The following is a 22,701-nucleotide window of genomic DNA, read 5'->3' on the forward strand; positions in this document are numbered from 1 at the left end:
ACCGGTTTCTGGTTAACACCCCTCATCAGCCAGGCTAGCTTGAATCCAGTGGCAAAGTGAGCAAGGGACCCACGTATGGGCATGCTCAGCCACATTAGGGCGGACAAAGCAAACACAAGGAGATGATGGACGAAGCGCTGGAACTTTTCAGACACTGGCACCCTTGCTCGCTTTGCCACTGGATTGAAGCTAGCCTGGATGATAGGAGTGTTAGCCCGATACCGGTCCCAGGATGCATATTTCCGGTCAAGACTGTTTTGCATATAGCTGGGTCTGAACTGGGGTGGCGAAGTGAGTTAAAGAACGATGATGGATTAAACCCAGATCTGTGACTGGGGATGAGGGGCTGAAAAAATTCAGCGCTCCGTCCATCATCTCTTTATGTTTGCATTAATGCACTTCTACTCATGCTTTCTGAGGACGGGATCTCACTGGGTGGTGATTTTAATGCTGTTCACTGTGAGGAAACTGATGGGTAGCTTCCTCATCAGTCTGGCAAGATCAGTAGACCACTGACAGACTTTATGTCATTGAATGGACTGGTCGACACGTGGTGAGCTTTTCACCCCAATTCACAACAATATACATTCCACTCAGAAGTCCAATGTAGTCTTTCGCATATTGATTACATTCTAACCCTAGCTCTCCACCTTCCCCACTTTCGAGAGATTCAGCACCTTCCCAGAGGTATCTCTGATCACTCTCCAATATGCGTCTCCTACGGACTAACAAGCTGTGGACGCCAATGCAGAATGGTCATTAACCCATGGCACCTCAAAATACCTCAGATCCTCGAGAGCACTACTATGATGAAAAAGAGGGTATGATGACCGCAGCACAGACCTTGTGGGGGGTTTTCAAAACATAAGGGGTCAGGGTGTAGCTTTGATAGCAGGCCATAAAATAGAGAAGAGAGCAAGCCTAGAGAAGATTGAAAGGGAGATACAAGAGTTGGAATCTCGGCTCTACACGGGCGACCAGGTTGACCTCCAACATGGATTATCCTTACAACAGAAGGAATACAGGGATGTGGGGATAGAGGCAGCCAAGACCTACCATCGTGCATCTCAACACTGCCTCTATGAGGTGAGTGATGGAGCTGAGAAGCTTCTAACCTGGTTAGATAGGAGAGAGACAAGGTCCCGATGAGCTCTTTAAAACATTAATCGATGCGGGCAACTCCGTAAGAGACCAACAGGATCTGGCTTCGGTTTTTGCAGCCTATTATACAAGCAACTACTCCCCAGCAAATATGGCCACATTTGAAGAATCTTGTGAATTCCTATCGACATCCAGATGCCTGGTCTCAAACAGACAGATAGGGAACTCATGGCACAGGAGCTGACTGAGGGCGAAGTGATGAAGGCTATCAGCCCAATCCGGTAAGGCTGTTGAACCTAATGGCCTGCCTACAGAGCTCTATAAACTTGTAGCACCCAAAATCACCCTCTACCTTTTACGCATGGTTTTAGAAAGCCAAAAGGTTGGAGTGTTACCCAGAGAAAAGCTAATACAGTTGTAATTCATAAGGAAGGTAAACCACTGGAGTACTGTGCCTTCTATAGACCCATATCTTTATTGAATGCAGAGGTCAAAATATTAGCTAAGCTCCTAGCCACACGATTGGTTCAGGTTATTTGGCCACTAATCCATCTGGATCAGTTCGGCTTTAGCCAGGTTGAAGCACTGCGCTGAACTTGCGTCATCACAGAGTTTTAGGCTGAGCGGGGCGGCTCCGGAAAGATGCCCTTATACTGTCTCTGAATGCACATATGGCCTCTGACACAGTGGAATGGCCCTTTAATTATGCAGTATTGGAGAGACTGGGGTTTGGCCCCATTTCCTTTCTTGGATCTGACTTCAATACTTGGACCGGCTTGGGAACATCCACGTTGTTTCCGCTTCAGAGTGGCACAAAATAAGATTGTCCTATCTGCCCCCTCATTTTCACTCTTGTTCTGGAGCTGCTTGCTGCCTGGATAAAAAGCGACCCTATGATTAGAGGGTTGCAATGGACCACAGGGTGAGAAGATAGAATCTCCCTCTATGCAGTTGATATTTTGCTTTATATTGCTGGACCAGCATCACTTTTAACAGAATTGTGCATATATTTACATGGTACAGTAAATAGCCTGGATATACTATTAATTAGAAAATGATAAGAACTCTCAGGCCTGTATTGCTTCAGTTTTGCTGATGCATGCAGTTGATACTGGCCCACTTCTGGTAAGCTATTCACATATACAAAAATTGTCTTAAGATCAATTTTATTATGTCTTCTTTCACATGTATTTTGTAAAAAAAATCTATTTTACCAATATAAATCATTGCGAAAATCATTTAATTATCAGGAAAAAAGTCAACAAACATATTTCAGAAATCTTTTCTATGTATTGTGACACATTTGTAAACATGGATTGCTTTGCTTTGATTAAAAACACAAGGGTGTCACCCAAGGTGAACCACCTACTTTCATACCCAACACTATCATTCTTACTATCATTCGAACTGTAACACTAGCACACTCAACATTCAGACAAAAGTCCCAGTAGTCTATCAAAACGAGCCTCAGCAGTAATACAGCAATGGTTGTTATCCACTGTGGTGTTGTGGGCTGGGATCTGTTATTCAACAGAGGTCAACGCAGGTTTCGATGTGGCCATCTAGTTCTCCTGTCACCTTCGTCAGGACCACATAACAAAATTCTGAATCATTTCTATAGGTGGGTATGATATGAAGACTTATGTTTATTTTATAGACTTTCCTACTCATATATTACTTCCAGTCCTTAAAGATTAAATGAGGATGCTGGAGCACAGTCTCCTAGGATGGCGCACAAGTATTTTTAAATAATTATCAGAATAGAGGCTCCTTGATCCGGTGTTGACATGGTAACTATCAGATATATAAGTGCACCCTATATGTAGCACTTCAATAAACCTTATTTACTATGGGGCTCCACAGTCAGTAACCCAGTCTCAGAATGCTCCTAGGATCGGATCCTGTCAAGCCGGCAGAATCCACATGGTGTGTCTCAAGCGGCATCCCTCTGATTAGAGGGTTGTAATGGATCACAGGGTGAGAGATAGAATCTCTCTCTATGCAGATGATATTTTGCTTTATATTGCTGGCCAAGCATCACTTTTAACAGAATTATGCATATATATACATGGTACCATAAATAGTCTGAAAACACTATTAATTGGAACAAATCTCGGATCTATATACTTAATGGGGCAGCACAAAACTTGCTGTTTACTGTGATGCTCAGGTGGTTATGAAGGATATTCGATATTTGGGAATCTTGATCACCCGGGACCCATGGGTCTTCTATACATGCAACTTGGAACCACCACTCATTAGACTCTGGGCGGGTGTCCAAAACTGGACGCCCTGCCTTTGTCTCTCCTAGGCAGGTCTGTCCTCTTCAAAATGATGGCCCTTCCCTTTTTTTTGTATGCTCTTCACAACACGCCTATCCTGTCCCATTATCCTACTGCCAGGAAATTGATAGTGAAACCTGTACCCTTCTTTGGGATGCCCCCCACCCTCAAATAGCCCTTCAGAAACTTACATGACGCTCCCTGACATAAGAAAGCATTATTGGGCGACACAACTTATTGCTATCAATCATTGGGTCCACCTCCAAGAAGAGGAACCAGCATAAAAGATGGATAGGGATAACATAAGATGTATATTTGTAAAGCACACCTACACCAATACGGTTATCTTGGCGCTGATTAGCAGATGTTTAAGTTACCCAACTCAATGGTACTCATTTGGTCAACCACAGATGGATAAAAGGCTGAGTGGATCTGCCAGGATTTGAGCCTATGACTGTGACACTGTCCCCTACAGTGGATGAATTAGCCCACAAAGCCACCAGACCCGCCATGTGACCTGGGGTTTATCTGAGAGCCATTTATATAGGAGCACATAAGGCGCCCTTCCCCAGTACTACCGCAAATACACAAGCCCTTTGGCACACCGCTTTACACTCTATGAGTTGAAAGGACAAGATTACACTGGCACTCCCTTTTGGGATATGGCGATATTGGGCAGCCTGGCTATGCAGAGAGGTATTTAAAAATAAGTCTTACTTGTCCTATCCAGGGTAGGTGATCTGTGGAAGTAGGGGAATATACTTTCATTTATAGACCTGCAGACAAATTACCTATTGGCACCAATGGAGGCTTACCGCTATTAACAAATCTCTCATGCTCTAAAAAGGGTGGTCCCAAGGTGTAAGGACTCCCTGTATCCTCCCTACTTGAGGATAGACTGCTGGATGATTATATGCCGAAGAAGACAATCTCACTTACCTATAGTTAATTGCTAAATAACACCCCTGATTCTTTGACCCATTTGAGAGAGAGATGGAATCGAGACCTGGAGAGTTTGAAGGATGACGAATGACCTGAGGCGCTAGCATCCCCCAGGAAGGTGACCATACGTTCACAATTTCAATTTATACAACTAAAAATCCTCCACCAAAGTCATTATGCTTGTACAACACAGGTCAAAATGGGTGAGGCAGAAAATGCGATGTATCCTTGGAGATGTGAATGGGAGGGCACTTTTTTCCATATGATATAGAGGTGCCCAGCGCTCCACCAACACTGGAAGGGGGTGCTTCCCTGCCTTTATAGCATTTGTGTAAGTCACTTGGGATTGTCAGCCAAATGGCTCCTTTTAAATGTATGCAAAAAGAACAAATGTATGGGGTGAAACAGGCTTAACCCGTATGGACCGACTTTGGCTCATGTTGGGATTGATGGTGGCCATAGCGCATATGTGGAGGTCCAAACTAAGCTCGACCTTGAGGGACTGAAAGAGAAACATGGATTGGTGCATGTAGGTCAACAGGGTGGTCTACGAAGGAAGGGATTGTCTGAATAAAGTGACTAAAGTATGGGGGACGTGAAATGCTTATCGGGGAGGGATATGTACACCTATTGTGGTTACTAATCCTGATGCTTTGTAACAACGAATGTCTGGATTTTGCACCTGATCTGTGTATTGTTGTTCGAACTATTGAGATTCAAAGTATTCCCAAACTGTTGGCTATTCTTCGTAGTATGTTCTATTTTAACATTACGATCTTAGCTTTTTAATGTCACCGCAATTTTCTTAGTGCTATTTTTCAATAACCAGAATTTTTGAAAAAATGGTATTCTAAATCTACGTGAAGCTATCACACTTTTGAATGGAGAAAAAGATATCACTCACCATGGTATGTGTCGGATGGGCATACGTTGAAAGAGTTGCCATTTACGCCCGCTATAATTGATGGAAAAGATATATTTTCATCAGGAAATGATTTTGGATTGCAGACGTTACCTGTGGAAAAGAAGTGAAGATTAAAAACGAGTTTCTGGGTGTCGAGCAACTGGTAAAAACCCCAACAGAAAATGGGAGAAAACAGCTTTGATAAATGAGACCTCCAATTTGTTTTACATAGAATAGAGGTTGACACGGTCTTGTGGCGCAGGCTGTGACCCAGCCTCACTCCGCATCCCAGGCCACAATGCCTGATGAGTTTCGAGATTTGATGATTTGTCAATTAAAGTTTACTGCCCACATCTTCCCATCTTCTATAGATGCTGTAACATATCTGGTTTGCAGTGTCAGGGAGCATGTAGGTCGCATCTAACTAGAGACTCCTACTAATGCTTCAAAATGGCTGGATGTGTCCTGCTTGGAGCGTTTGATGGATGTATTGTCTGCATCATGCCCCCTACCCAAACTCCTGATCTTGAAAGCCATATGGACACCAGGGAATCAAAGTCACGTACTTCACTATGAGAAGATGGAGAAGAATACCCTGTGCCCGCAGCCCAACTGGATCAGAGGAAGTAGAGAAGGCTCATAAATAAAAGAAAGGAATCGTCAGAGGCAATTCCCCCTGATCATCATGGGTAGAACCACAGGATACCTCAAAGCTGACTATCTATGTATACCACCTCCTAGATATCATACAGTTAGAAATATATATTTTCAATCTCCCTTCAGTGTTTCAACTCCAAAGCGAAATGAGTGGCATCTTCATCAGGATAAATGCCAAAGTCAATAGCCACTATAAACATTCTTGGACAAAAAAGGCCTTATTACATTATTTACACTAAGTTGCTTAATTGTATCATTAAGTGACAGTGCAAACCACACTCAATTATGCATATGCTCCAGCCCACTAGAAGTAAAGGTGCATTTTGAAAAAAACAGCATATCAAGGAGCATGGAAGGATGGGCCAGCACGCTAAGCAATACATCCATGTAGTATAGAGTGGGCAAGAATGCATGAAACCATGTAAGAGTTTAAAAGCACATCATACCATGTACTAACCCAATAAGTACGTGAATGGTTGCCAGTCGAGGGGAGACGCTTCCCTAATAGGGCCCTCACAAATAAGAGAAGTTCAAAAACATTTGAAAAGATAGCTACCATTAGGTCGAGTGTGTTATAATACTTAATCACATTCTAAAGAGTACCGATAAAGTACTCTCAGCCCACAGAAAAAAATTGTAATATAAAAGGAGAAAAGAAAATGACAAAATTGAATCAGAACAAAATGTGTATTGCTGATGCTAAATAATGCTGAATAGCCAAAGCAAATATAAACATCCACAGCACAATAATGTATATGTGTCATTGCATTATCCTGCACGTATGCATTATGATGCTACTGCGGCCTCAGCATGATGACATTTACACAAGGCGTGGCATGGGTGAGCTGGGCCCAGGCCCGAGGTGCCAAATATTCCAATGGGTGCAGCAGGGAGCTGCCTGAATTAAGGCCAGATGTACGACCATTGTGATACGCGACTCGCAAATTGCAACAAATTGCGACTCGCAAATCACAATGTACAACAGTGTCTCGGACACTGTTTGCGATTCCAAATGGGGTCGCAAATTGCATGCCTCTTGAATATTACTGAGGCACTCACAATTTGCAACCACATTCGGAATGGCTGGCTCTCCCAGGTATGGTGGCCTGCTGGGCTCAGCAAACCTCCACTCCTGGGACTGCTTCTCAATAAAGCATGTTTTTTTTAATGCAGCCCCTTTTACTTAAAGGAAAACAGGATACATTTAAAAAAAGAAAAATGAAAGTTTTTGTTTCAATTTTTTAAGGGCAGGTAGTGGTCCCTGTGAGCACTGCCTGCCCTTAAAAAATATTATTTGAGCCAGTCACAAAGAGGAAAAGGTCCCCTGGGTACCCCTTACCATTTGCGAGTAGTTTACTACACTTCTATGAAGCGTGGTAAACTGCAACTGTTTTGCAACTGTAATTGCGGTTGCAAAACAGTCATACATGGCATTAGGAAGGTAACGCCCCTTCTTAATAGCGAGTCGCAAATCACTATTTTGTGAGTCCCACATTTTTGCGAGTCGCAAAATAAGGTTTGTACATGGCGAAAATGATTTTTACATGCGCAAACGGGTCTAAGACCCGTTTGCGCGTGCAAATATCCGTTGTACATCTGGCCCTTAATGTCATGCAAACAGAAACTCATCTATCTCAATTGGTCTCAAGAGGTCCCATTAAAGAATATATAATCAGCCTTTAATGTACCTCAGCGTACTTGTTAGCACCCCATCCACCCTCTGCCCTCCTCTGCTCTTTCTCACACCACATGCTGTCACACTGAAACGGCCCTTGCTTACACAACAAACACCACATGTTCTTACCACCCAGGGCTCTGTTCATGTGTCCTGCCACATGCACATGTATGTGTCACCAAGCTACAGCAGTTTGATCACCCCTAGAGTTATAAGGGATGCACAGACGGTGAACACGTCGGCCTATGACTAGAGCTGGACCACAACAAATATTAGCATATTTCCGCTGCCACAAACAGGCCCAATAAATTATCCAGGCAGAAAAGCATGGTAACCTACGAATTCTCATCACACTGTATTATTCACAGGTAACGATTTAGCAGAGGGAATGGTTCTTGTCATTATGACGATGCCATAGGAAATTGGGGATCCGATATGGTTTACTAGACCCATTAGTGAAGCTGATTACAATGCATACTTTTACAACGCCTACCTTTACAACGCAATTTTTACACCACAACATCCATTACAACGCATACCTTTACAATGCATGCCATTACAATGATTTCTTTGAAACTACCTTTACAACGCATTCCACTACAACGCATACTACATTTACAACGCATACCATTACAACGCATAACATTACATTGCATATAAGGTAAGTGTTGGATAGTGTAGGGGTTAAAATTAATATTCTAACTCCAGGGGGTGCAACAGTAGGGTAAGTATTGGATAGTGTAGGGGTAAAAATTACTATTCTAACTCCAGGGGGTGCAACAGTGGGGTAAGTGTTGGATAGTGTAAGGGTTGGGCATTGTAATGGTATGCGTTGTAATGACTGCGTTGTAATGGAATGCGTTGTAGTGGTGTGCGTTGTAGTGTCATGCGTTGTAATGGTTGCGTTGTAAATGCATGCGTTGTAATGGATGTTGCGTTGTAAAAGTTTCGCTGTAATGGTAGTGCGTTGTAAAAGTTGCGTTGTGAAGGTTGTTTCCCCGAGGAGGGACAACCACAAAAGCCTCAGTTGGAAATGACGTAGATGGGTTTAAATACTCAGGGCCTCATCTATGACATTTTGGTGTAAGGCAGTGCAGCAAGGCACCTTAATGGACTGTCCTTCGCCAAAGGGAAAGGCAAGGAACGCACCATATTCAAGCAAACGGTGCATTCCTGTCCTTTCTGCCTGCACTTGCGCAGTTTCAGCAGCCTAGCGTCAATGTAGGCACCCTCGCGCCTCAGTTGCAGACAGGATTGTATTTGTGCAGGAAGAGGCACCTTCCAGCGCAAAAACAATCCTAAGAGGCGTTTTCCTCTTTGTATGTGGGCACAATGCATCACACATAGAAAGAGGAAAAAACTAGGAGAAATAATGTTATTTCTCCTCGTTGCATCTCTCCTTGGGAGGAGTGCAGACTTGGCACTTCCCAAGGTATACATGTTTTTGTAAATCTGGGGCAGTGTCAAAATGTATGGGTGTTGTGTGGGTAAACACACGGGGCGGAGAATAAGGCAATGCAGCGATTTGCGCTGTGTCGCTTTACTCTTGATTTATGAGGCCACTCAAAGTGGTGCAGGGTGGCTTTGCTGACATCATAAATCTATAGGAGAGCCCTGCATCACACATGTACCACTTTACGTGGTGCAAAAGTGACACATGGCTCTCATAAACATGCCCCTCTATTCATATGCCGTAAACAACAAAGAGCTACATCTTTGATCCATTCTTCTGTGCATTGAACTATCACTGGGAAGCAAGAGCTACTAGCACAGAGGGAGCCAGGACGGATCCCTGGGTGACAAGTACTCACTCAAGTAAAGAATAAGTTACCCCCAATCATCCAACTGATATTCATTGACAGTTTCATAGACCTAAGACATTACACCCATAGAACACCGATAAACTCCATCTCCCATTAGCATCCACCATTCGTGTAGTAAAAAGCACTAGACTAGACAAAATGGGCTGTTTTCCGAGACATCATGGGCACTCGAGCTACTGCCCATTGGCGGGTGTAACTGCAGATGACCCCATACCATCCTTGGGCGTCAAGGTATAACAGCCCGAAGACTTGAGGTTGTTTAATCTAAAGATATTCTCCCTCAATGTGAATGCATTCACTCATTTTGCAAAGAGAGATGCACTTTACACCCAGACCGAGCACTCATACAGGAGATCCATTTATCAGAGGTAAGTTAAAATCTAGAGATGGGTGAATATAGAATACCATGCTAACAAACTCAATGCCAGTAGCATGACCACTAGTCATTTACCCATGAAGCTGCAGTGTAAAGGTGGGCATGGTCATTCTGATAAGACTAACGTATAAGATCATGGCCAAGATAACTATACAAGCCCAGATGTTACTTATAGGGTGTGTATAGATATATCTGGTGATATCAAAGATATCACCAGAATCTAACTTGAAAACCGACACACAGATGCCATCCTTGGTGAGGATTGGAATATGGTCTCAGATCTGTACCTTAAAAAATCACACCCTCCCATCAGATGCAACCAGACACAGCAGGGATTGCTAATAGACCCCCGGTCAGATATTCCTTACATGGCCCATAGAGCTTATTACACCCCAAGGAGCAGGGCTACACTTTTATCTCATGTACGTGTGGTACGCACTCTCGTATTTATTATTTGGTGCACAGTCAAAATATCGAGTTTGAAATATCGACCTACAAATATATCAGGTTAGAAATATCGAAGGTACATAATATCGGGGTCAAGAATATCGTTGGACAGAATATCGACCCTAAGGTAAGTACTATAGATTGTTTTTATATCGATGTAAGTAATATTGAAGTTACTAATATCGATATTTGTATTATTGTTATGTATTTTATTATGTATGTGTAATTTTTTTTTGTTAAGTATTTTACTTATTTTAAATTATATGTGTATTATTTTTATATATTAATAATGTTATTTTTAAGTAAATTTTATGTTTTAGTACCGGGGTGGGTTGTGGGTTTATAGGGGAATAGGGTGGGAAGTAATTTAAATATACTAAATGTATTAATAATTTTTAGGAATTATAAATTAATTTTAATTAATGTTTGTATTTATTTCTGTAGCGGGTTGTAGGTTTATAGGGGAATTGGGTGGGAAGTAATTTAATAATAATTAATTAAAGATTTATTTTTATTTATTGGAATGGGTAAATATTTTATTTTTAATTAATTATTAATTGGTAATAATTATTTTATTTGATAATTTTTTTAATTGTGATTAATGTTTTTAAATGGTAAATAACTGTTTTAATTGGTAATTAATTTTTCTAATTGGTAATTAATGTTTTTAATTGGTAAATAATTGCTTTAATTGGTAATACAATTTTTAAATTGGTAATTAATGTTTTTAATTGGCAAATAATTATTTTAATTGGTAATTCATTTTTTATTTGGTAATTCATTTTGTTAATGGGTAAATAATGTTTTTAATTGGTAATACTTTTTTTATTAATTGTAAATTATTTTTAATAAATTGGTAATCAAGGTTTCATAAAAAGTATTATTTGGTATGAAAAATAATTGTATTGTTTAATATTTTTTAATTGTAAATTAATTTTAAATAAATAAATATTTTTTTGTAAAGAAAAATATTTTATTGTTCAATATTTATTATTTGGTGACTAATATTTATTGATTCATATTTATTGGTATTTATTGTTTGTTTATTGTTAATGTATTGTTAATTAATTATTCAATTGTAATTATGTTTTCAATAATTATTAATGGGTATTTGTAAATGATGTAGAGTTATTAAAAAATGTAATTATTTATTTTTTTAAATACAAATTATTTTTATAAGTATGTTATATTTAAATTCTACGCTATCCAATGTTTTCCCTATTGTTTCACTCTCTGGAGTTGGAATAGTAAATAGTAATAGTAATTCTGACCCCTACGCTATCCAAGGCTTTCCCTACTGTAGCACCCTCTGGAGTTGGAATAGTAATTTTTACCCCTACGCTATCCAACGCTTTCCCTACTGTAGCGCCCACTGGAGTTGGAATATTAGCTTTTACCCCTAAGCTATCCTACACTTTACCTACTGTAGCGCCCTCTGGAGTTGGAATAGTAATTTTTACCCCTATGCTATCCAACGCTTTCCCTAATCTTGCCCCCTCTGGAGTTGGAATAATCATTTTTACCCCTACGCTATCCAATGCTTTCCCTACTGTAGCGCCCTCTGGAGTTGGAATAGTAATTTTTACCCCTACGCTATCCAACGCTTTCCGTACTGTAGCGCCCTCTGGAGTTGGAATAATAATTTTTACCCCTACGCTATCCAACTCTTTCCCTACTGTAGCGCCCTCTGGAGTTGGAATAGTAATTTTGTATCCCTACGTTATCCAATGCTTTTAAGTGTTACCCTATCTAATGTTATCATTACTGTAGTTTTTTTTAGGACTTTAAATAGTAGTTTTATTTATTTAGCTATTTAATATTTGTATTATTATTTTTGATAATGTAGTATATTATTAATTTCAAAAATATTGAAAGTATATATATTTTTTTAATTTATTAAATGTATTAAATATAAATATTTACTTTTTATTTATGCTAGTTTTTGGTGTGTGTAGATGTATTTGTAATTTATAATACTTATTAATAATTTATAAGTTATTAAAATAATTATTAAAACCTATTATTAGGTAAGTATATATTATATTTTTAATGGATATGTTTAATAATGTTATATTATTGTATATGTATTATTTATTGATTTTAAACATTATTAAATATTTTTAACTATGTTTATTTGGTTTATAAGTATTATTTACATTATTTTAATTTTTTTTTATTTTAAAAAAAACGATATTTTTAATTACGATATTTTTAACTTCGATATTTTTTTCGATAATTTTGTACTTACCATGTTGTAGATAGGCTGTCGATTTTCTTGCTTCCGATATTCCAATGTCGATTTTTGTGTAGGTCGATATTTTTTCCGTCGATATTGTGTCAGTGATCCGTGGGGCTCATACTAGCCCTGCAACTCAGACAGCAAGAGTCACAATACACAATTCCTGCGCTTCATGCCCGAGACTGCCAATCCCTTAGACATTCGCCCTTAATTCCAGTCCTATTACAAAGGTTTACATGGAATGCCAAGACACACTCAATGAGGCGGAACAATTTTTCACAACACTCCCGCAACCTAGAATCACGCAAGAACGAGCAAATCTTTTAGGCCAGGCAATAACTGAGGATGAGGTAGAACGTGTCATAGATGACCTGCCGTACAATAAAGCCACCGGACTTGATTATTATCCATCAAAATACTGTAAGCATAATAAAATACATTGATCCCGCTATTATGCAAATAGCTTGCTGAAATACAAGCAGGAGCCCAACCTTTAAGGGCAGACAAACGCAGCAAAAATTACACTTTTACTTAAACAGGCCGATTTCTTTAATTAATTTGGACTCGAAGATATTGGCAAAAATCCTAGCGAGGATGCTTAAAAAAGGCCTTGCAGCCTTACCATCTCATGGTCATGTGGGATTTGGAATGCATGGCTCCTCGGCGTTCCGTTTGATGTCACTTGCACATGTTATGTGGCAGGTAAGAGTGTCAAAGATGATAAGAGAGTGCTATATTTAGTGGACGCTGAGAAAGCTTTTGACTCGGTGGAATGCTAGCATTTATTTTTTGCTTACCTGCCTTGGAAATGTAGAGAGATTCCTTACCACTGTCACATGGCTCTATTTGCACCCATTAGCAGTGGTGGGGTGCATTGGTCATGTCCCCGTGAGCCTCGTGATTTAACATGGTATGAGGTAAAAATGCCTATTGTACCCACCCACTGGTGTTCATTCTAGCGGTACAGCCATTGACAATAGCCATTAGGTAAAGTAAGGATACAACTGGGATCATGATGTCATCGGGGAACATAAGGCCTGCTTAATATGTGAATTACATTCTGGTTACCTTGGCTACCCCATACCGAACAATATCTAGTATCATTCAATTACTATAGAGAATTTCTAGGATTTCAGGGTATTAAATACATTGGGGGGGAAAGCGAGGCTCGACCACTCGCTTGACATATGGCAATAGCAGCAATAGAGAACCCCTCTTCTCAGTGAACACAACTAATCTGATGTATTTAGAAACAAAATGAACACTAGATTAGATAATATTGAGAAGGATAACTTAGACCCACTGATAGTGAGAATCAAAGCTGGTCTCAGTGAGGTAACACAAAATGTGATGAGGGGCCGTCATCTCCCAGATCTCACAGAAATTAATTGGTCTTGGGCTCAACGGGGTCCCACTGAAGGGTTTGGGCCTGCCTATGCTGAATGTGGCCAGCTTGGGAAAGCAGAGTGTCCTTCCAGAGCGTTTAAATATGTTTAGCCTATTGTATTACACACATTCTGCAAGGCGTGCAATGCATGGCTTTGGGAGGTGAGGGGGTCCCCTCCAAAGCAAGGAACCATGCCCCCACCAATGCGGTGGGCCTCCATTACGACCCTAGCTGGTCTCCAGAATTGGTCTGTGCTCCGCTTTCGCCCTCTGTAGAACACAAATTTGTATAATGAATATACCGCCACGCTTTACTAATGTATTAACTCTTCTGCCACTGTGAGTCCCCTTCAGAATGATTAGTGAATTAACCAAGTTGATAAAAACATTCACATGGAAGGCGCGGAAACCACAACTAAAATTGAGTAAAGTCCATGCGGCCACAGGGTTTGCTAAGATAGTCCCTGTGCGTGGGCGAACAGAAATGTGGTGCCCTTGCTGATGATAGTGAATGAAATGAGGCAACATGAAGGCCCTTTTGTGTTCACAGGTCTGGACCTGAACGAGCAGGGACTCCCCCTAGACACAAACACCCAGGGATTCCCCCAGCTCACCTACATCACTGATGGTTCAGCTGCCTCATGCAGATGACGTTTTGGTGATGTGTGTCATAAAGGGTCAGAGGGTGAAAGGAGGTCAAGTAAGGGCAAGGAAGGGGCTACAGCAGTGGATAAAGAATTGCCAACCATATGATAATAAAGGACTAAAACTACTTTAAACTGGCAAATCAGAGAGAAACGAACAAGTGGAGCAAGGCGAGAAGGGCACCAGTGCCATTTTAACACATGGGCATAAGGGCAGTTGCCCAGGGGTCCCACGTGCATCGGGGACCCCAAGTTAATCTATGCACAGAGAATTTACATTTGTATTCCTTTGAGGGTTGTGTAGGCAGGGCCCACTGCACTTCTTTGCCCGGGGCCTATATTGCTGTTACAGCCTTGAAGGGTGTTGTTGGCATAACCTTAATGCACACAGCTCCGAATGTTGGCGTTCTGGGCCTGAGCCCAGCTCTCCAATGTTAAAGGACGGCCCTGTGTGGTGGGTTACTGCTCCCACACTTGAAATCGCACTGGATGGGTTTCCAGCTAGTGCAAATCAGGTACATGATTGAATCCACAGACATCTAGACACCCCACATTGGGTTCTTTTAAAGAAAGCGATTCTGAAAAATTGCATAAACTGGCTATACACAGGGGACTGGAAGGGGATCACTGCCAATAATCCAGTCCTGATGGTAATGGCTTTCGAGCTTAAGGGTCATACATTATTGCATGAAAACCTCGCACTTCACAAGGGCACACCTTTATGGAACAATGGAAGAATCAGGCTGAGAAACGAGGAGCCCTTCGGAGTCGGTTTTGAAGCTCAGGGTCCACACACTGGACCGAGTGATAACAGGCGGCGCTGGAAATCAGTTATAGAGCCGCAGGCAGAGTTTGATCGTCCATGTAACCTTTCCCGGGATTACCAGAGACAGGTGCGCAACGCCCATTGGGCTCAAAGGGCTTCAGTCAACAGACAATGATTGAGCTAAGGAGATGGCTGACCCTGACAAATCCCTAAGAGAATCATGTTTAAAGCGAAACTGTCACACCATACTACATACACTGCACTGGATGCCTAGAAGACTTAGCTACACAAGCATGGAGGCAGAGTCGGCCATGCCAGGATAGCGCTCTGGGCCTGGGCGGATATAAAGTTGGCGCTCTCACTACTTGTGAATAAAATGAAGCCCCTTTTGTGTTAAGAGGTCGGTCCCTGGCTGCATCAGAATTGTGAATGGACTCTGAACGCAAACTTTTCAGCACCTCCCCCAGCTCACTCACCTGAATTACTCACAGACTAGCTCCTCACGCTAGTGCCAAGTTGTTTGTTGGAGGCGTTGGGGTTAATAGTGAGTGGCAGCAAGGGGTGAGAGGGGGATGGGAGTGCAAGAAAAGAGGCTGATGGGGTGTTAAAAACACAGCGCTTGAATCACTAGAGCCTGGTGGTAGGGACTCTGATGTCTGCATGACCTTCATTTTTTTTAAACACATTTTTATTAATTTTAGTAGCCATGTACAGACATCTCACAAAGCTTGTTGCAATTACATGAGTTCCATCTTACATCATAATGTAATTAATCACAGTACTCTCAGGATGTCCATCCGCTAGCATTCGTCAGTCCCACCTATGAGCGAGAAAGTGAATGTTCATCCTAGCCCTAAGACAACCCTCTTCCCTTTGTCCTGTAGTGCGTTGCAAGGCACTCTATTAGTCGTAAATCTCATCAGAGTTCTACTCCTCAATTAATACCCAACAAAAAGCCCCCCCCAACCCCTTCCAAAACACCACCCACCCCTCCCCAGGTGTGTCGCTGAATTGTCAAAACCTCCCTATATGGGTGTTGGTCAGTCCGACAGTGCACAGTATATTGTATTCCATTGAACCCATCCTATTGATGAGGTTGTGTGGGATGCTTACCATACCGGTCAGTCCAAATATGTGGCCAGCAATCAGGGCCATTAGATGTATCATGAGATAAATCTCCTGCAATAGGGTCTTCCCCATCAGGGTTATTATCATCGTCGTCATCATTCGGTTGTTTCAGTAGGTCTACTAATGCCACCCATGCCCTTGCTGTCTCCAGCGTCTTTTTGTTCCCAGCCCGTTGGACCATTTGCATTCGGAAGGTCCATTTGCATTCTGCCCATTTCACAAGCTCCCTCGTCCACCTTAGCACGCTAGGGCCATTTTTCGCCTTCCAATGGCTAGTGAGTTCCCTTTAAGCCAACACCAACCCCAAGTCTTTGAACTTGCTAGTGACCTTATTCCTGGCAGTGTGAGGGAACCAGTGTAGTAAGCAATACCCTGCGTCAGTGCTATTTCTCCCTCCGTCGTGGTGACCAGTCTCGTTGTCACCCCTCTGCAGAACTCTCCCAGATGCAGGCAATCCCAGAACATGTGCAAAAACCCTGCACCCTCTAAATTACACTTCGAGCAGGCAGTCAGGGCTCCAAAATATTAGTTAATCTTACTCAGGGTAAGGTACGCCCTATGTAGGACATAGAAGTGAATCAATTGGAAGCATGCATTTCTAGTGCTCTTCCAGGCCCTCTCCACAAGCTCTCCCTATAGTTTCTCATCAATGGCTTCCTCTAAGTCCTCCTCCCATTTGAAATGGAGGGTTGTTAGGGGTCGGCGTATCTCCTGCGTGAGACGTCCATAGAGGCAAGTGACCATCTTAAAGGTTCTTGCCGCTATCACTATATATTGGTAAACCATAGAGGTCTGGGGTTCCACTATCCCCTCTTGCCAAAGCTTTCGATAGCTGCTGTCAGGGCGGCATGCAAAAGGTAATCCCCATTAAAAGGAAGCAAGGTATTTTCCTCATATAGATCCCCTTTCGTAGAGATCCCTGCCTCCTTCCATATCTGCAATCTATGCCGATCCCCCCATGGAGCAGTGCCTCACACACCACTAACGAGATATCTGGCGCAGAGGGGAATCGAATCTGCGCTGCCTAAATGCCCGGTTCCAGAACTTGCGCACCTTTTGTAGGTCCAAGGGGGTCGTCCGCTCTCTCACGGGGAGACGTAATAGCACCCCGGACAGGAGCCGCAAACTCGGATCCGGACCGCCAAGGTCCTCTGCATTTTTGAGACACCCTGCCATCCATTTCGTGAACCACTGTAACTGTGCTGCATGATAATAGGCCTAAAAATCTGGCACTGCAAATCCCCCCTCTGCCCTGGGCCTCATCATAGTGGGAAGTGCCGCTCTCCGCCTTCCGGTGCCCCACAGGAACCCTGTAATCAGTGTATTGAGTTGAGCAAATATTCTGTGCGGAAACCAGAGTGGGAGTGATCCGAAGTAATAGAGAAGTCTGGGCAGCTTAACCATCTTTAATAATGCCACCCTGCCCGCTACAGATAGCGGGAGAGTACTGCACACCCTATGTTACCCTCCAACAGATCTACTGGGTCATGGTATATTAAAATACACAAATAGGGCAAACATCTGTGTTCCCAAGAAACGCCCTCCATTTCTAGTGGTCCAGCCCTCTCCAAGTGTGCAGGAAAAAGGCACAACTTGGCCCAATTTACCCTAGGCCCTGTGGCTCTCCCCAGAGCACCCAGTAGATCCTTGGCTCTTCGTAGGGCTTCTCCTGAGTTAGCCAGGAACATTAGTAGGTGGTCCGCATATAGCGCTATATATTGGAGTTGTCCCGTCACCTCCAACCCCTAATATTAGCGGCCTGATCTACCGTGTACGGCCATAGGTTCCAATGCCAGCGCAAATAACAGGGGGACAACGGGCAGCCATGCCTCGTTCCTCTGCCCACCATGCAGGCATCCGAAATCAACCCTCCTGTCCTAACTCTGGCAGTAGAATGTTTATATAAAATTGCCATCCATTCCACAAAGCGTTCCCCCAGACCACACGATCTCATAACTCTGAAAAAGTACGGCCACTCAAGGCTATCAAAAGCTTTCTCGATGTCGACTGCCAAAATGCATGCCTCCTCCTTCTGGTAAGTGTCCGCTTCCAAGATTTATAGTAGCCTACGTATATTCATCGCTGTGTTCCTGGTTCGGATAAATCCTGCCTGAATTATGTGCATTAGCATCGACATGTGGACTAGCAGTCGGCTGGCCAATATATGGCTTAATATTTTATAGTCCATATTAAGCATGGCGAGGGAACGATATGCAGTTGGGTCCCAGGCTGGTTTGCCAGGTTTTAAAAGTGGAATGTTTACCACCTCCCTCGTTGAAGCAGGTAGACAGTATTCCCGCTTTGCTCGGCTATGCAACGCCACTATCTGTGGAGCCAAGATATCTATATACGTTGAGTAAAACTCTATTGGGAGCCCATCCGTCCCCGGGGTCTTATTCCTGGTCATATTATTGATGGTGCCACGTACCTCCCCAGTCTTAACCTCTCTACCTAGAGCTTCCGCTGCCTCAGCATCAACCTTGGAACGTTCCACGTCTACCAAGAAGCCCATCTCTTCCTCGGCGCCAGGGTCAAGCCTACTCTCATATAGGGCAGTGTAATACTCTAAAAACAGGACGTTGATATCCTGTTGACTATAATAGACCACGTCTTCCCGCCCCGCAACTCGAGTATCGTTGCCCCTCTGCGCTCTGTGTTGGCCAGCCAGGCTAACAGTGCCCCAAATTTTTCTCTCTTAGCATGGGCCCGGGCAATGTAGGCCTTACAATCAAAACAGTGCAGCTGTTCTACTCGCGTCGCCAATACCTCCCGAGCTGCGAGAAGGTTGACTTGCCTATCTACCTGCTCCGGCCTCTAGTTCTCTATCTCCCAGAGCAGGTGCTCCGCGCTTTGTACGGGTGCATGACCTTAATGCAGACAGTTGCTTACGCCCCCTCTGAAGACTGGCGCCCTGGGCCTGTCCGCTCATGCCAAAAGTCAGCCCTAGTCCTGGGAGCTACATGCTGGAAATGCAATTTCTCAGGTGTTGATATCATTCTTTTACTATGGGTACTGGTAGGATTAGACAAGCACTAGAGGGGAGTTTGGGATGTAATGAAAAATGCATTAGAAACCCCAGGCCCCTTATCTTGCCAGGCAGCCCTTTTGCACGATGCCTTTTTCTACCTGGAGGTCACAGGGTAGTTAACATCATAACCACAGCAACCAAGCAAAACGGTATGGGGGTGGGGTATTGGGTGGAGGAAATACCAAACATGGGACGTTCTGGACAGTTTTCGGGTTTCTTTCTGGCATACTCCACCTCATCTTCTTCGAGTCACCTGTGGTAGTTGGCTTTCAGTGTTAGGATCTCTACCACTCTGTATTGTTTAATGGGTTCAGCCAGCGCGGCCACTAGTTACTCGCGTCAAGAGAGATCTGCCTTCCAGAGGAGGGCTGCTGCCTTAATCATTTGGTGTCCCTACATACTTACTCCCGCCTTCTGCTGAAGGACAAAGAACCAGATTCCCACAAGGTCCTATTTTCATGAGAGCTGACAATAATCATGCAGACAGAATGAAAGGGGCCTAGTACGGGCAACGAGGCACCAGGTAAGCTTCAAGAGAATACAGCAACTTTGGGTGCCACAGGCTCTGTCCATGAAACTATACTTTATAATAAAGTATACTAAAGAGTCTATACTTCTGAATGGTAACTGTGCAAGAAATAGTCCGAACATTTGCAGTTTTTTTGTTCCAATGCACTGAGACATGCAAAGTAGACTGGCAGTCGGCTTTGTATGCAGGAAGAGGGAATTTTATGTTTTCAGCCAAGCAAAAAGGCAACACCTTTTGCCTCTGTGGCTAGAGATGTCATCTCACTGATCTCAGAGAATAACCATGTCAAAAAGTAGTTCAATCAATATCAGATATGCTCCCGACAGCACGTAAACGCCCTCCATTTCTGTATAAAACCTTAATCACAGTGAGGCCCTGCTGAGCCAAGCTCAAGAAATTGCATCAATATTAGAAACTCCATCAGCAGGTATTACTCCCACAGAAATGACTTTGAGCATCCTTCAAGCTATTCTAAGAATATTGCATTCTCCAAAGATACTCCCATGTACTTCAAAATCAGAAATTAAAGTCCAAAGTTAACTTATTTTTCATTTTCACCAACCTTTGCTGCTGGCTGGAGAATAGCACCTTTCCTCAACAGTTCAAGCCCAGGGCCTTAAACAGTTAGTCATTTCTCTACATAAACGGTCCCTCTATATTCGAATTCGCCTCTTGCTATTATTTGTTCATTCTTTGTGCATTACTATTTTATGTTGCCAGAAGCAAAATAAGCAATACAATCTTTTTTTTCTCTCAGCATGATGTTACTCTTTCAATAGATGCACTGTGTCTTTAATATGCCATCACCTCGCGTATGCTTCAAACTAATAACGCAGTCAAAGTACCAGTACAGAGAGCCAGGGGTAGTAAAGGAAGACTTGGATGAGTTATCTCTGTGAGCAGGCTGTGTCAAGCTGTAATAGCAGTATGAGTACGGTATAGAAAGCCTTTTCTCTATCTATCTCCAATACCAAACTAGTGGTTTTGATAGCATACTGTTATAGTTTGCACTGTATTTTGGGGGGATGAAGGGGGCCCATCTTCATTTGGGAACTTTACATTTTACTTGCAAAATTTTCAATATATCTGGGAGTTTATGTGATATTTATTTACATTCAACACTGCTCTGACGTTCCAAACACCACTGTGGTATGATGAGAGTGAGAGGGCGCTAGAGAGCAGTGAGCAGAGAGCAGCAGACCGGAACGGAGCGAGGCACAGCGGTGTGGAGTAAGGGCGGTCAGAGAGCGGACTGAGAGCCACAGTCAAACCCGCAGCTGGGCGGGTAAACCGCAAGCGCATCCGCCTCTGCAGACGCTGACGCTGAGAGCGGGGCCAAAGAGACAGCCATAGCGGCAGCACCCATGCCACGAGCAAAGAGCACGACACCCACGGCAGACTACAGCGAAGCCGCGGCCGACAGCGGTGACGAGCGCGAGACCTGCTTCCACAGCTGTTGCGAACCGGTGAGAGCCGCGGGGGGTGTCGGGGGGGGGTGCACACTGACTCACTGTGTGGCGCTTCTCGCCACAAGACTTTAAATCGGGGCTCTCAAGGGCTCTCAAGGGTCCCCACCCTAGTTGCACGAGGGGTCAGGGTTCAGGGATCAGGCGGTAAAAGCGGGGGGTTGTGGCAGAGCAGAGGACGGTGATTGGTGACGGCGAAGGTTATTGAAGATCGGCTCATGGAAGAAGAAGAGGTGCAGAGTCCAGCCAAGCCCTGTTTAGCCCTGCCACGCCTGCTCCACTGCACCCCCGTAGCTAAAGACAACAAACAATAAACAAACACACCAACAAAACTAACTAATTAACAAACTAACAGCAGCTTACCAGCCAACGCAAGCGGGACTGAGTTCCATCTGAGCTCCATCGTACACCCGGATAAACAGTCCTAAACAGTTCTAAACAGCCGCTATAACGCAAGAGAGAGCAGCCACCAAGTCACACACATCGATATCATCCTTGTATGAGGCGCATTGTTGGAGGCGCTTGCTTTACCCCCATAGTGCCCGTGGTGCTCCGAAGCCCTGAGGTGTCGACAGTCCCGTGATAATTGGTATTGAGGCGGTTGGACTGCCTGGAGCAGTGTTGTGCTGCATTTGAAGTGCTGGTCGAGGAGACGCCTTGGAACTAAAGTGCATTGCTGCGCTGGAAGCCGCGTTCTGTTGCGGCAAGAAAGCGCTTTGACATTATAGCGCATTACCGCGCTGGAAGCTGAGCTGTATAACGGTTGGGAGACGCTTTGGAACTAAAGCGCATTGCAGCGCTGGGATCCGCGTTCTATTTTCGGCGAGGAAATGCCTTAACATTAAAGCACATTACCGAGCTGGATGCCGAGTTGTGTAACGGCTGGGAGACGCCTTGCACTGTAGTATTTGTTTTCTACAGCTCTTGAAGGCGCATCCCGAGGGAGACTATCATACTTGAGGAAAGCACATGACAGCGCTGTTCTTCAATTAACGTTGTGTACGGACATCAGGACACTGGGAAGTCCCCCTGAAAGCCCCTTTGGAAGATTTGGAGACTAAGAGGGGGGCTTTGCAATAGCTGGAGCAGGGGTTCGACAAAGACAAAGACAGAACCAACACAAGAGGCAGAGGCAAAGCGCTAGAAGCCAGAAGCAGAGCGACACCCCCTGAACCCAACCAAGAAACAAGTAAGGAGGGGTAAAAGAACAGGTTCAAGGGTCCAAGGGCCAAAGGGCCAAAGGGGACAGTAAAACCGAGCGGGGCGGGAGAGAACACTGGCAACTGCATGGTACTAGTCCAGTCAACC

The 22,701-nt window shown here is 43.6% G+C and overlaps 1 protein-coding gene across 3 annotated transcripts in view; it reads right to left on the bottom strand.

Moving 5' to 3' along the window:
* Window positions 1–22,701, bottom strand: part of ADGRG7 (adhesion G protein-coupled receptor G7) — a 1,328,771-nt gene that overhangs the window by 1,064,314 nt on the left and 241,756 nt on the right. For all 3 annotated transcript variants that reach the window (XM_086934503.1, XM_086934505.1, XM_086934506.1), the window contains exon 3: window positions 5,230–5,340. In XM_086934503.1, coding sequence (XP_086790629.1) covers window positions 5,230–5,340 — 111 coding nt within the window. The remainder of the gene's footprint in view (window positions 1–5,229; window positions 5,341–22,701) is intronic.

Source organism: Lissotriton vulgaris, chromosome 8, assembly GCF_964263255.1.
Source record: "Lissotriton vulgaris chromosome 8, aLisVul1.2, whole genome shotgun sequence".
NCBI classification, from domain to species: domain Eukaryota; kingdom Metazoa; phylum Chordata; class Amphibia; order Caudata; family Salamandridae; genus Lissotriton; species Lissotriton vulgaris.